Source organism: Schistocerca gregaria, chromosome 3 (genome assembly GCF_023897955.1).
Source record: "Schistocerca gregaria isolate iqSchGreg1 chromosome 3, iqSchGreg1.2, whole genome shotgun sequence".
Lineage (NCBI taxonomy): Eukaryota > Metazoa > Arthropoda > Insecta > Orthoptera > Acrididae > Schistocerca > Schistocerca gregaria.
This window is the reverse complement of record NC_064922.1, coordinates 936,292,952-936,309,680: the sequence shown is the minus strand read 5'-3', so window position 1 is coordinate 936,309,680 and position 16,729 is coordinate 936,292,952. Positions and strand designations below refer to the sequence as shown.

The 16,729-nt window shown below is 38.7% G+C and overlaps 1 protein-coding gene across 2 annotated transcripts in view; it reads right to left on the bottom strand.

Moving 5' to 3' along the window:
* LOC126355836 (mediator of RNA polymerase II transcription subunit 1) overlaps window positions 1–16,729 on the bottom strand; it is a 168,864-nt gene that overhangs the window by 134,669 nt on the left and 17,466 nt on the right. For both annotated transcript variants that reach the window (XM_050006289.1, XM_050006288.1), the window contains exons 3-6: window positions 10,119–10,252; window positions 9,695–9,830; window positions 6,325–6,568; window positions 5,908–6,109 (exon numbers count right to left, since the gene is read on the bottom strand). In XM_050006289.1, coding sequence (XP_049862246.1) covers window positions 5,908–6,109; window positions 6,325–6,568; window positions 9,695–9,830; window positions 10,119–10,252 — 716 coding nt within the window. The remainder of the gene's footprint in view (window positions 1–5,907; window positions 6,110–6,324; window positions 6,569–9,694; window positions 9,831–10,118; window positions 10,253–16,729) is intronic.

Sequence of the window (16,729 nt, the reverse complement as noted above, 5' to 3'; positions counted from 1 at the left end):
ATTGCTTAATGCAAAATTTTATGTTGATTGCATGTCTGGGAAGAAATATTATATTGTCTACTGGTATTTCATGCATCAAACATTTGCATTTGGTTTTGAATTATGTACTTATTTATTTCTGAATCTGTAATTTTTACATCCATCTGACCGTCAAGAATACCACCTGTGTTTGTGGTTCAGCAATTCCAAAAGACAGAATTAGTACTACAACATTCATTTGATTGTGTTCTGTTTTGATGGGATCACGATCAACAAATATCTAGATCATTGGTTGTCAAACTGTGGCATGATTAGAGTATTCATGCTGCCCACAGTTCTCTGCCGTACATTATAATAATATGCACCTTACAACTAACAGCCAAATCCAAAAACATCAGCTGAAGCCAAAAGCTTATTAAGAGTAATAGTAATAATAATAATAATAATAATAATAATAATAATAATAATAATTACTTACAATGACAGTAATATTTTTAGACGCGGTTAATTTTTACCGAAATTGGTGAATTTGGTCATTGGCTAAGTAAAGTTGGCAGCATACTTCCAGGGCAGCCACCACTGCAGAGTTAGAGTGTCTTAGAGAGGGATATTTTATTGTTTGCCTTACAGTACTAGGTATAAATTTGGAAACGGGAGTAACATGGATTTGTGAATGCACAACACAGCAAGGTCATCTTCCAATCAGTACATATTTGTAGCAAGGACTATGAAATTAAATTGGGGTTGATTTAACATAACACAATGAGCAGAAGATAACTGACATTCAAAAAATCTAGTAAATATCTGCGGTTGTGTTTGAAATTATATAATTCATTTAAATTTAATACAGTTGCTGTTATTGTGACACAGACAGCACAACATCACTTTGCCCGGGGCAATTACCGTGTCACTACTTTGGGGTCACTAAGTGTGGCAGGTATCTGAAATAGAGAACAGTCAACATGAAATGTTCCAAATGGTGTCGACTTAGGCCGGAGGCCAATCGATCGCGTTCTGACCATAGCTAGTCTATTGGGGGCTTGTAATATTCTCATTTATGTAGATATAATAAGATTGGTAAGTGGCCTGAGATGCTGTTCCAAAACGACAGAGCAAAAAAGCATGATGACCACTGATCTAAGCATTCAACGGTGTTCTAACAATAGTGTTTATGTAGGATCAAAACTTATTAAGGTTTTTTGATGATTTGGCTGATAACATATTTATTTCATTTACTGAATGCTTCTTACTAGTTTTCATTATACTTGTTTTGACTACGTTCAGTTTTTGTCAACATTATTTAGATTCATATGGAATCTGCTATACTGTTCTCTGCTATCACATTAACCCTCTAATATTTACTAAAAAATGGTGCATTTTTCCTGTTCCTCTGTATTTTCCATAGCATGAACCTACATAGCATGCGGCTTACAACAATTCTGAATTTGTAGCATAGCACTTCCATATTCACCTCACATAGCTGAATGTCTCTTGCTCAATGCTCGGGTAATTGTTAACCATTCTTTTGTCACATTGTTGCACACTCTACGACTCCCTATTAGAATTCAAACTCTCCCTTAGGATGGGAAAGTAAATGTATGATTGAATTTACCTAAATTTAGGCTTCTTAGATACCATCTATCGAGCAATTGCACACCACTCCAAAATGATTCCCTTTTAAGATGATCACATGTGTACAATTTCCTTGTTGGAGTCATTCTATAACAAGAGAGCTATGCAACAATGAATATGCTTACTGTACTGTTGGTACTAATTATTTCAGTCTCTTCAGCAGCAACCAGTTTACAAGACAACTCTAATTCTCACTCAAAATTTGTGAACTGTTCATCACTCTCAACAAACTTACACATGTTAACTGTTCAGGTACAGCATCACTCACAGAAAAATTCCAAGCCCAGATGAACCCAGTAAATACTCATAAAACATGGAAGTTTATTATCTAGCTGAGGAAAATATTAAGGACCACTATCACAAATAAAATAGAAGACTTATGCTACCTTGTCTCGGTGGAAATAAGCAGCACTTACCAATAAAATAAAATCCACATATAACAAGAAGTGAATGTATATTATCATAGTTGCATTTTCAAATTACAGTACATGTACCATTGGTTATAAACATAGTGTTTGAGAAATAGAGCTAAGCATAATACGTAATTGTAAAAATAAGGATTAGATCAGCAGTGGCTAAGCTTGTGAAATGATGATGTGAATGGGTATGGGTTTAGTGTCAAGTCTGTAAGGCTATCATGATCCATATCCTTGAAAGCAAGCCAGGTAAAAGCAGGGGTTGGCTGGCAAGCGTTAGCTTCTAGAACTTGATGTAGTCTTCTGCCTTTCCTGGCAAAGTGAGCACTGTCATGCTGTGGTGACAATGCACGTTAATACAGAGCATGTAAGAGCAGCTGACTCTTTAGGTAAATATGCAATGAAAGAGCTGTAAGCCAGAAATAAGCAAAGTTGAATTTTAAAGGGTTTAGTAGGGCACTGAGGGAAATATTTCACTAGCATAGTAACATGGAATTGTCCATGGCTTTTTTGGAGTGCATGAACTTTAAATTTTGTCAGCATCATCAAAAGAATGAGTGTGGTGGAGTTAGGCATGTTTTACATTGTTTACAGTTGAATAAAGCAAGTTAAAGGATGTCATCTTCTATATCAAACATACCTTAAATCCATGATCAATTTTGTTGTATATGATAACATCCACATCATGTAAAATTAGACTGCAGTTTAGTTTTCTGCGTGATCATGCCTGACGGAAGTCTCTCACCCAGAGACCCATAACCGACGATTAGTATCTCTGTTAGATTTCTCAAACTTAAGTGGGGGGAGAGATTACAAGTGGTGTATCGTGTCATGACACAATTTCCAGGTCTAATAAGCACAGAAGAGAAATTACCAAACTATGCAAGGCAACAATAGGGTACATAATGTGCACGCAAATACTAATGATTGTTGACACTTGCAGAAGTGTCATATATGTGAAACAGTGAACACAGTCATCAAGCAACGCAGCAAGCTATGTTCACTAACCAACTTTACTGGCATAGTCAGCTGCATGTGTCACTGCTGCTGTAGACAGTGTCGGGTAGAAGTGCATTTTGCAAGTGAGTTGTGAATAAACTAATGTACTACATCAGAAAGTGAGAATCAGTGTAGTGAACTTAAAATAGTAGAAATCATGGAGATAAATTTCAAGATAGGTACTGAAAGTAATTTTAATTTATACAAGCTGGCAACCTGGAAGTGTAATGGCTAAGAGAAAGGGATGCAGATCCTCTGCAGAAATGTTGGGAACTGGTGCAACAGAATCTTGTTTCAGGAATGAGACAGGGGAAGTGAAAGACAGTAGTTCACCAGTGTCGAATTCATAACAAGATGATTTACAAGGTGAAGGAAATAAGACAGAGTGAGAACCTACACAGACATGTACTGGAGACAGCAACACTAATGACTAGACACCTTGACAAAAAGGTAAGAGGTAAACACTGCTGAAATGAGAGACAATTAAAGACTTAGTAAGCAGAATTCATTGTTAAGTTGAGTGAGCAATCAGATAATACAAGGAATGAGTTTATGTTTATGAACTAAGAATTCTGCAGGCTGTAGCAGTTGCAACAGGTTGTGCCAAGAATTATAGGCAGCTCTGCATGCAGCTAATCTCTGTATGACACAAGGAAAAAACAAAGTAGCAAAAAAGAAAACCGATTAGCGAAAGAAGTGAGGCAGAAATTGCTAAGACCAAAACAGAATTAATAATGATTGCTAGCATTGTGACAATGAACAATAATAACTCTGGTAACTTTGTAATGGACACCTAAAAGTAAGAAGCTAGAAACCTCAACAAAGAAATAAATAACACAGTATTGACTAGTTTGGACAAAGTACATGCTTTCAGTAGGGATTGCAACAGATTTTGAATGGGAGAAGACCACACCCAATGGCAATTTTGTGCAGGCTTAAAAGATTGATGCCTGAAGAATGTACGGACATTTAAAAACTTGCCAACAAGGCAGAGGGAAGAAGGCATACCCAACTAGGCAGATTCCCTGAATTTAGACACGATGATGTACAACAACTTTGAAAAAACTTTCACAGGAAATGCAAGAATGTCAAGGATGAACTACAACTATGAACATACAGTAGAGTGATGTATGGGCCACTAGTTGGCATGTTGGAAAAGTCACTAGAATTAAACAGATATCTGGACATGCCAGTGGGTGAAAAAACATTGGTAGGATAGCAACTAAGCAGAGCACATGGGTGATATGGAGATATGTTATATGGTCTTATGACTGAGAAAGAAGATCAAGTAAGATAATTAAACATGTAGAGGAAAGAGGTCAACTGGGAGGCCCAAATAGTAATAGGAATAACGGGGCCTGAACTACTGAAGAGAATGAGCAATGCCCCAGTGGCATGACAATGACTGGTCATGCAAAGACTGGAACTATGGATGGTAAGAAGGCAGAGATGGCTACAATCCAAAGAAAGATTCTATTAAGAGTAGGAGATTTGAGCAGAAGTGGGAAACAACTTTGTACTATATGAGCACTAACTTGGAACATGAACAGATTATCATGGGAACAGAGAATATATTGTCTTTGTACTGAAGAAATAAAACAATTTCTCCATCAGTGAATGACATCAGTAAGTTTGTCATTTATCTGGAAAGTGCAGAACATCTAATGAAGGAAGAAGCTGGGAATACAAGCCTCCTATTAGGCAAAATGACAACACGGTTGAGGAAGATGTGAACAAAATTGGAATGTAAAGACAACAAAATTCTTCAGGAAAGTACAGAGAATGAAGGGTTTCTGCTGGAAATAAGTATTATGACAGGAAAATGAATGCTGATATCAACATCAGCAATCAGCTGAATGGGCAGAACAACCTTCCAGGCAGCCACGAAAACATAATACCAATGTTAATGACAGAACAGGAGATCAGGAAAATCTAACAGCAGTCTTTAAGGCAAATTTTATGAAACAAACATATCAACCTCCTGACACATTCTGCATATTTCCATTTAATAATGTCATACAAAATAATTTTCTGGGGAGCCCACATCACCACTTACAAAGAAAGTATAAATTGTACAAAAGCGGGCAGTATGACTATTATGTGGTGTTCACCAATGAATGTCATGTAGGTACCTCTTCAAGGAGCTAGACACTTTAACTGTGCCATCACAATACATGTATTTGCTAATGAAATTCATCATAAACATTTTTGTTAGATTATTATTAACAGCTGTCAAGCAATTCATGAGTTGCATATATGACCATTAGCTGTTTTATAGAAAACCTTAAGCATCAACCAGTTTCTGCCTTAGACCATCATCAATAGAGATAGAGCTAAAAACAATTCAAGTAAATACAACTCTCATGTCATTAATTGGCAGTGGATACATCTCAGGTGTTATCATATGTAATAAACTCCAGTACAATAAGTTCTACACAGGACATTTTGAGTACACTGAGTAGTGACATCAATTAACAGGACAAATTAATTTAATTAATTTATATACACTAATTAATTTCTTTTATCTTACTGTACATTTCTTCAATCTCTTCATCATCTGCAGAACTAGTTGGCTCACAAGCTTGCATATACAAGGCTCAGGTAAAGAAAAATACTGACTGCAGATAGCGTAAGAGGAACATATAACTCTAATTACAACAGTCAATATAGAAACTTGGAAAGGTATGGATGCTGGCAGTTTTTATCTATTTCCAGTTGTCAATAGCTGAACTCAATAATGTAAAAGGCAATATTCCCCCAAAATCATTTTACTAATGTACACTCTTAAACACCATGTGTTTTTTTACACTATTAACTAATAAACCTTCTATTCCATTCAAACATTAATAAATTATTCACAGATTATTATTTATTAACAGACCTCTTGCCTCCAGGGCTCCTATTGATAGAGATAAGAGGTGCAGTCTGTAATTTGTGTGTTGCTGAGCCCTCCACACAAACAGTCACACTAAAACCCAATCCTTTGTTTATGACCTCCTCTGCTGTCAGTGGATGCATAGTGTGCTTTTCTGGATCCAAGAGCTCATAAGGAGGAACTAAGTAGGTAAGGCGCATTGCGTGGCCTGAAAAGTTACAGAGTCTTTGAAAAACTGCACATTTCAATTTATCACAAGGGCAAAAAAATCCTATCATTAAGTAATACTTTTGAAATACTGCTTTGTATTTTCAGTCAATCATTTTTATTTTATTCTAGTAAATGAAAAACAAGAGTAATCAAGTGCAACCATGAAAAAAAAGTATCAAACCACATCAAAAACATAAATAAGATTGAGAGTACCTCCTCTCCTTTTCTGCAATATACCAACTGGAGATTTATGCACTAAGTTGAATGGTTCCTTGATAAAGTTCTGTAACTGCGCCAATGCTCCAAGATCTGCTTCAAGACCCTGAAGGGCACTGAATGCCTTACATTTAACTTTTTTCTCTGCATTTAACTGGTAAATCGACGCTAGTCCTTCTAGCTGTGCTGTGAAGTCAGCAAAATCACCGCGGGATAGGCATAAAACTAGTTCTTCACAACTCTGGAAGAAAAATGTTTTAGTTATATACCCAAACAAAATAATGTTAAGAAGTATCTGTGCAAATGAAACTAATGAAAGGCTCTTATCCTAAACTTTTACTAAAGTATGGCACAAATACGTACCAAATACAGCATAATGTAGGATATTTTTTTACCACAAATTGCCTGTTAAAATCAAAACATGTGAAAGATGAAGAATATCAATCACAATATTCATAAGGAAAGAATGCTGTGGTGATAACTCCATATCTTCACACTCACAATGATGCTAACCATAACTTTACAACAGTGATCTCTTAAGCCTGAGTATCAATTGCAGCTTGGTGTTGCAAATGGTAGACTTCAATGTGGCTCGATCAACCCCCCCGCCCCCCATGCACGTGCACAAGCAATAATCCACCCACCTACACACACACACACACACACACACACACACACACACACACACACACAGAGAGAGAGAGAGAGAGAGAGAGAGAGAGAGAGAGAGAGAGAGAGAGAGAGAGAGAGAGAGAGAGAGAATGTACCAAGAGGCCTACAGGCATGAAGCCACTGGTCGGATCACAACCACATACAAGGTACGATTGGAAAGTTTTAACAATGGGCTTGTAATTGAACAATGGTGGTACTTACATGCCTACTGTGATGCATCTCCTTCAAAATAGTTCCCTTCAGACTGAACACACCTACTCCAACGGTGTTTCCACTTTTGGAAACATTCCTGCAAATTATTTTATCTGAAGTGTGTCAAGGACACACTTCGTATTTGCCTGGATGTCTTCAATCGAGTCAAACCGCTTCCTTTTCAGTGAAAATTTCAGTTTAGGGAACAGGTAGACATCTGCAGGGGCAAAATCAGGGGAATGTGGCAGTTGTGGAAGCAGAGGAATTTTGAATTAGGTCAAAAATTCAACGATGGAGAATGCACGATGAGCCGGAGCATAGCATACATAGAGGCATTTAAGTAACCTTTCTCCCCTTACTTCATACATAAATGGTATGGGAAGAAACCCCAACACACTGACACCACTTCACAATGGTACAGAGGGTGTAAATGTAGATGTACATATGAATTAATTAATTATATCTAAAAACAAAGATGATGTAACACAAAATTCAAGCTTGTGTCTGTATATGTGCAGATATGTGTGTGTGTGTGTGTGTGTGTGTGTGTGTGTGTGTGTGTGTGTGTGTGTGTGTGTGCGTGTGCGTGCGCGCGCGTGTGCGAGTGTATACCTGTCCTTTTTTCCCCCTAAGGTAAGTCTTTCCGCTCCCAGGATTGTAATGACTCCTTACCCTTTCCCTTAAAACCCACATCCTTTCGCCTTTCCCTCTCCTTCCCGCTTTCCGGACGAAGCAACTGTTGGTTGCGAAAGCTTGAAATTTGTGTTTGTGTTTGTTTGTGTGTCTATCAACATGCCAATGCTTTCGTTTGCTAAGTTACAGAATCTTTGTTTTTAGATATATTTTTCCCACATGGAATGTTTCCCTCTATTATATTCATATCATGAATTAATTAATTTTTTTACATCAGTCACCAACTTTCTCTTCTGAATGCGAAAATATTTTGTTGAGCCCAACCTACATAGGTAGGAATGATCATCAAAATAAAATACGAGAAATCAGATCTCGAACAGAAAGGTTTAGGTGTTCGTTAGGGAGTGGAATGGTAGAGAGATAGTATGATTGTGGTTCGATGAACCCTCTGCCAAGCACTTAAATGTGAATTGCAGAGTAGTCATGTAGATGTAGATGTAATAAGGCCTATGAAGGCATCAGTGTGGCATACACGCTAAAAACTAGAAAAAATTGTCAATCTTTAGGACATCCAAATCCCACACTAATATAATCAACAAACCTTTCAATGTAACAATCAACCATTCATGTATACAGTCTTGTGACAGGTGATGGTGCTGGAGCTGGCGTACAGAGGGTACAGCATAGACTACACAGCTCAATATCTCTTGGGAAGCTGGCTAAATTATTCCAGATAGAAACACTTACCATTGTGGATGTGCATAGAGGAGAAGCTATATTGGTACTACAAGAATCGTGCCAAGCTCATTCAGACAGCCAAGCAGTTCTAAAATCCCTATCAGCCCCAGCAATGAGATCAAGATTGTGACAGAACGCCACAAATCTTATGGTGAGGCTAGGGGAAAGCAACAGGATAAATGTGCTGTACGTCCCTGGTCACTCAGAAATTGTTGGTAATAAACAAGCAGATATATTGGAAAGGCAAGAACAACATCAAGATTTGTTGGACCAAAGCCTGTCTTCACCATCACTAAGGTAATGGCAAAATCTAAACCACATAGCTGAATCGAGAGAAAGCACACAGAATATTAAGACTAAAATCCAAAACCAAAAGCATGGCAAGCTAATAAAGCTGAAGCCATGTTTTAAAAGAAGTTCTGGAATCTTGGGCTGAAACAAATCAGATTAAACTCAAGGTAGGTCTAAAGTCTGGCCATGGGAACTTCAAGAAGCCTGCACACGATGGGTATAGAGAAGTAAGTTCCTATGTGGAGACCTTGTGATGTGGAAAATGAAACTGCATCACTTTCAATTTCTCAATGTGAAGCACTGGAGTCCAAAATATAAAATATGTGAGTCATTAACTCCTGAAAAGATTGCATCTAACAAAGACCTAATAAAGCACAAAGATTATTAGACTAAAATCCAAAAACAAACAAAAAAAATGGCAAGCTAATGATGCTGAAACCATTTTTTAAGAGAAGTTTTGCAATCTTGGACTGAAACAAATTTTCTTTAGTAATTTTTTTCGGCTCCACTCACTCCTCTCACATTTCTCCCCGTCAATTCTGTATGACTCCATGCATGTTTTATGGAGTTTGTAAATGTAATTTACTTTAATAAAAGCACAAGAAATATTCCAGATAAAACTTAGTAGCTAACTTTAAAGTTTTCCAGTCAATATTGGCTGTTTTATCACTGTTCTCATAACCCTCTGTGCATTGCAAAATATTCATTCTCCATTACTTAAAAATACAGCAAAACTCAGAATGCTATATTAATAATCCCAATGCAGTAAAATAAGAAAATAAAAATGTCTACAGTAGATGGGAACTGTAAAAGAACTCAATAAAACATCAGTGATTCTCACCTGCTGTTCAACTTTGCCCTCATGGTGAATTTTTACATCTTTTACACTTCCTGTGGGTTCCAGCACAACTTCCAAGTAGAACATGTCTGAGGAAATGAACCAGTCAAAACCAGTTGGCCCCGCTACAAATTTCAGCCTACAAGAAAAAAAGAATGAGTTAATATTAATACGAACAAAGACTTGTTTAAATAATATTCAACAAGCACATGCCAATATCTCACAGAAGTTTGGTTGGCTGAAATTGTACAAGATTTATTAAAACAATGCACAAGACAGGGAGAATTATTGCATTTATTTTGGTTTTGTCAATTTTTATAGGCATTATAATACATATAGTCTATTTTGGAGATAAGATATGCACATTACTCTATTCAAATTTTATGGAATGGTCGAACAAACTCAGAGCTCAAGCCGCAATACATACCCCAACTGTCGTGAGACACTCTCTAGACGTTCCACCATGCCTTGAAGCGAAGTCACCTTAATGGAGTGTTGCAGTGTATCCAAGCACTTCTGCAATTGGTTCCGTTCCACACTGTCTATTGCATATCTTTTTTCCTAGAACCGAGTTACACACCATAATGATGCAGCAACACAAAAGAGGATAAACTCACACAGTTTATACATAATTGAATCCAAGGAATACAATGTAAAGAATGTACCAAATAGAAGTAATAACTTCAACCTCATTGACTTTCCTACTATAGAAGCAGTCGTAGTTTGTGTCAGGGCACCACTCCCCATGTTCTTCTTCATCATCAAAATTATAATAAATATAATCAACATATCTCAACACTCAAATTCAGCAACATAGCCACTACCTAAATGTCATCCTGTAAAATGTTTTATTATATACTTAAGCTTCAAGTCACTCAAATGGTATCATTACCGATTTTGGCTTATTAAAAAGTCATGATAAGATGCAGCTATAAGCAGTACAGATGATGGCTGCCCGTTGACGCAATCTGCCACAGTAGCAGTGCAGTCTGATACTAACGGATCACTCCTACATGCGAACAGCACCCATCCTGCTCCCAGTTGCATCTGATGATGACGTGGTAGTAAGTCAAAATCCATCCGAATATCAAACTAGATCATTACTACCAGATCACATCTGCAGGGGGGGGGGGGGGGGGGGGGGGTGACGACTTGGCAACGAGCCAAAACCGGCAATGATATCCTTCAAGTTTTCTGAAACTGAAATATTGAATAAAATCTGACTTCTATTGTTAATTTTCCCATCAGAATTAAAAACGGAAACTGTACATTAACACACAACATATTTGTAAGTCACCATTAATCGAGGATATAATTATTTATCCAGTAGTGAGTGGCCTCTCTGACCATTAGGTACAACTAGGTACAGTAAGTAACTTACCTCATCACAATGTATCACAGATAACAGTTAAAGAAACTAATGCAAAGACAAGAGAAAGTTTCAAGGTAAACCATATACGAAGCCGACTGGATGGATGTGTATAATTTTGATAGATTTCAGTTTTAAATTTAATATAATATCAAAGACTGGAAAATCCAGTATGGAATAATGACAATGTTGTGACAACGATCATTGCTACTTACCATATTGTGGAAATGGTTAGCAGCATACAGACATGACTGCTAAACAATAAGCTTTTGGCAAAAGATCTTCTGAATTAGACCACACACACACACACACACACACACACACACACACACAGAGAGAGAGAGAGAGAGAGAGAGAGAGAGAGAGAGACCAAACTGCAAGCAACAGTGCTTGACAGGACAAGCAAACTGGTCAGTGGGGTTACAAAGGAGGCTAGGTTGGAGAGGGGAATGGATAGCACAGTGAGGTGGGGAAGATGATGTACTGCTTGTGGGAGCATACAGGGACGAGGTGAAGATAGGGTAGCGGCCGCTACGTGCAGTCAAGAGGTTAGGTGGAGGGCAGTGGGGCTGCGGAAGAGAAGAGAAGTAAAAAGATTGTGGGTGCATTGGAGAAATAGAAGCATGTGTAGTGCTACAGTGGCAACAGGGAAGGGGATTGGCGGGTGAAGGACACTGATTAACAAAGGCTAAGGGCAAAATCTTACAAGAATGTAAGATATATTTCAGGAAGGGTTCACAACAGCGTAATTCAGAAAAGCTGGAGTTCGTAGGAAGGATCCAGATGACACAGGCTGTGAAGCAGTCATTGGAATGAAGAACGTTGTGTTGCACAGCATGCTCAGCAACTGGGTGGTCCAGCTGTTTCTTGGTCACAGTTTGTTGATGGCCATTCATGTGGACAGACAGCTTGTTAGTTGTCGTGTCCATATAGAATGCAGGACAATGGTTGCAATTCAGCTTGCAGATTACATGACTGGTTTCACAAGTAGTCCTGCCTTTGTTGGGATAGGTTATGCTTGAGACCAGACAGGAATACGTGATGGTGGAAGGATGTATGGGACAGGTCCTCCATTTAAGTCTATTATAGGGATATGAGGCATGAGGAAAGGGGTTGGGATCAGAGACTGAGTAGAGATGGACAAGGATATTCTCTAGGATCGGTGGGTGGCAGAATACCACAGTTGGAGGGGTAGGAAGGATATTGGGTAAAGTGCTCTTCATTCCAGAACACAAAGAGAGGTTGTCGAAATCCTGGCAGAGAATGTGCATCAGTTGTTTAAGTCCTGGGTGGTAATGAGTCACAATGGGAATGCTACTCTGTGGCCTGACAGTGGGACATTGGGAGGTGGTGGGTGACCCGGAGGGATTAGACACAGGAAATTGTTTCTGTGCAAGATTGGGAGGGTTAATTATGGTCTGTGAAGACCTCAGTGAGACTCTTGGTATATTTAGAGAGGGACTGCTCATCACTATGAAAGCAAAAGTCCCAGGTGACTAGGCTGTATTGAATGGACTTCTTGGTATGCACTGGGTGGCAGGTCTGAAAGTTAAGCTCTTGTTTGTTGGGTGTTTTGTTTTAGGACGTAAAAATAACTGAAGTCATGAGTGCTCGTCATAACCTTAGAACACGAATAAGTAAAAGAAGTTAAAAGCAACTATATATTAACCCCAACCAATGGAAGAGAAGAGCTAAAAACAAGTACTTCCCCTTGGACAAAGGTCCACAAAATACACCACAGAGACGACAGAGGTCACTAACCAAAGATTTCATGTCCTTTGCCATATTGCTACGATGGATTTTAAAAAAATCAACAGCCTGCATGTTGATTGCTAAAATGACTGATAACTCAGACAGCAAACATACAGTGGAATATAAGTGGTTAAAAAAAGGACATTAAATCAGGAAATGGCAAACCATCAAAGACTGATGACAACGGGCACAATGTGCTGAGGGATCACCACTTAATAAATTGTGATGCCTAAAAAGACAGTGCCCAATACACAACGTAGCTAAAATGATCCCCTCGCAACAAGAGGGCTAAGAGAATGTTGGCAAAGCCGCTGGGGGAGGTTTCATTCCCCAGAGCTAGTTCCCATGAAGAGAGGACTTCCTGTGAAGAGAGAACCTTTGGTGATGCCAAGGTAACACCATCTGCCGACAAACGGCAACATGGAGATCATCCAAAGGAATGGAAAACCTAGTAGGCCAAGGTAGGAGGACGGCAACCTTGGCACCAGCATCAGCAGCCTCATTTCCCGTCAGACCAATGTGACCAGGAATCTACACGAACATCACAGTGACTCCATCAACAGTGAGCAAAGAGAAATTTCTTTGGGTGCATTGCACTAAGGGATGGACTGTGTACAGAACAGAGAGGCTCTGAAGGGCACCGAGAGAATCAGAGCATATGACACACTGAAAAAGCCTGTGTCGCCAGATGTACTGGGTGGCTCGATAGATGGCAAAGAGCTCTGCTGTAGAAATCAAGCAGTGTGCTGGAAGCCCGTAACAAAAAAGGTTGGTGCCAATGTCGAAGGCACATCCAACGCTATAGTCAGTCAGAGCCATAAGTGTACATGAAGGACCTATTACTAAGTTGCGTGCTAAGGTCGAGAAACTTACAGTGGTACATCGAATTCGGAGTGGTGTCCTTGAGTAGTGAAGGAAGACCAAGATGAAAACGGGCCACTGCACAAAGCCGAGGTGATAAAGGGTTCACACCTATCGGGAATGTGCCAAGTAGCTAAACTTAAGCTGCCGGAGCAGTAGCTGAAAGCAAACTCTGAGAGGTTATAACAATATTTGTTTATGGTTTATTTACATTCTTAATCTTTTTTGCTTTAAAATTTTTGCATATTGTTACTATACTTTCCATAGATTTAAAGTAAAGTGTACTATATTGGAGATTGAAGTTCTTTGCATTGCATGTGAGTAACATATGTAAAATGCTATGTAAATTGTTTATTATGTTAAATAATTTTCTGATGACCTTTTGTATTTAAAAATATTTGTGCGTATAAATTGTTCATGTTAATGTAAATTTGACAATTTAAGAAATGGTCATGCTTAGCAACAATATAAGAAATAAAGTTTGTTTAAATCTAAGTAGCTCTGGTGAGTCGAAAAGGTGGCAAGGGTGAATTGGCGTACTACCTAGAGCAAGTGCGGGAAGTAAGTTACACAGTCTGTAGGCAGCAATGATTGAGGCAACACTTTTGTGGAGAAGGGGAAGCTTTGCCTGCAAATTCGCACAAAATGCCTCGGATGGAGATTGTAAATGCATCACGGCATAGCTGCGAGTTGTTGGGCTACTGTATGTAGACAAACTGAGGCCAAGAAGAGAAACAGACTTGCAGGTCGTACTGTGACTGTTCGCCACATCCAAGCCTACAGCCACCACATAAGACTTTTTTATAGTAAATTTACTTTTGTACACTGTCAACCATTAATTTGAACTGTTTTAATAATCGTGCTTGAACTTTAAGGAAAGTGGTTCACCTTGTTATTTCATCCTAATCATACACCTATATAGTGTTCCTTCCCAATGTTTGATGAATCTGAGTGTCCTATTTTACAGACATATGAAGTGCCAAGTTAATATAAAGAGGCACCATTTAAATTGTTTTTTGTGTTTCCTTAACAACTGCAAAGTGCTATAGCAAAGTGTGCTTACGTAAAATTCAATCAGAGTAGCCAAGTTACTAGACTCTGGTAAATGACTATACAGAATTAGTTCAAAGAATAATAGCTTTTGAAAGTAAATTCCAGTGAGAAACATGTTTTCTTGAAGTGAAATGATCAGTAAAAAAGTGTATGTGCTTTAGTATCTAAGTATTTCAGTTGTTTATTATAGAAAATGCTTTTCTATATGCCCCTGCCCCCCCTCCGGCCAAATTTTTTTAGCTTTCCTGAAGTTATCTACTGGGCTTTTTCTCTTTTAAAACGTAATGTATGAGGGTGTAATAGTCAAAAAGAAATTCCAATGTTTGCACCAACATTGTTTACATGGAGTAATATTAATTTGAAGAACCTAATTAAACAACAAGAAGAAAGTAGGCAAAATTCATACTTCTGCTTTTCCAATATTTCCCTGTTTCGTTGCCTGGATAGGCTGGCGACCCTTAGTACATGTTTTAAACCACTAAATGAACATGGAACTGAGTTGTCCTAGCTTCAGTATAATATTATTCATACTGCATTTCTATTTAACCACTGGGTAAGCCTAGGAAAAGAATTGAATAGTCTGATTTACTTATCCATTAGACAAAGCCAAGGATAACTCTATTGATTAGCTTTTCCTACTAACAGGACCATCCTCCCATAGTGTACTTTATTTGGAAACTAAACTAAAATTTTGTAAGAGGGTTACACGTGGCTTTTTCCGTAACAGGAATATTTATTCTGTTGGGGTATAGTATACGTGACAACATAGAGACAGGTTTTTCTGTTATTTAGGGAAATGCATACTAAATTACAACAGCAGTCATAGGGTTAAAAGGCAACAGAGAAGGGTGCGCCCCATACTGGTGGTCAAGGGAGTCATCAAACAAGGGCATATAGGATCTGTGGCTGCACATGGCAGACGAACAGCATGCTTATGTACTGAGGAGAACACCACAATGGTATGACAGTGGTAGTTCAGCAGCTTCTACATAGAGAATAGTGCAAAAGGCGCTAGTGGCCAAACGTATTTCATGATGGTGTATTGTGTTAATATGGTGTAAGATAGAAAGAATTCAGATGAACAAACGAAACATCCATAGTCTAGTTTCGAATGGACAAGGGATCAGTATAAACGCAGGAGGGTGGTCCGACCCGACCCACTCCCCAGGATGTACTGCTTAGGACATGTAGGACACTGAGGGACCGGGTACAGCATGTGGCCAGGTAATACACATCAGAGGACCAAGGAAGTTTCCTATTTAAGCATGAGCTCCAGGAATTTCGTAGTTTCAGCGAATGGAAGAGCAACATGCCCAAGATGTAAAGAAAGTGGAAGAAACCCACTGCACTGTCAAATTCATACAAAGAGTTTTATCAGTGGAAAAGCAAAAGCCGTTGTTGATGCTCCATGAGTAAAGATGATGGAGCCATTGCTGAAAATGTCACCCAAGAAAACGAGTCCGTGAAGAATTACTATAGATTGCAAAGACATTGATGGAAAAGGAGCCAGAGATATCTGGTGGGAGACAGTCCGTAATAGGGTTAATGGCTATAGCAGAGGATGACGCTCAGGGTGGAGCCTTGAGGCACACTGTACTGCTGGATAAAGGTGTCCACCAAGGCCAAACCCACACATACATTGAAAACTTTGGCTTTTACAAATCCATTATGAAAATGGGGAAAGCAGTCTCGAAAGCCACATGTTTACAGAGTATGGAGGATACCAGACCCCCAGCAGGTGTCGTAGGGTTTCTCCAAATCAATAAACATGTCCACAGTCTGGTATTTCCGCAGGAAGCCATTCATGACACATCTTGACAGACTGATGAGATGGACAACTGCAGAACAACATGCATGAAATCCATATTGTGCAGTCATTAGTAGATTGTTTAGACTGAAGCCACATACCAACCGAGCATGAATCATACATTTCATCACATTGCAAACACAGCTGGTGAGAGAAATGGGGTGGTAGCTAGAAGGAAGGTATTTGTCCTTACTGG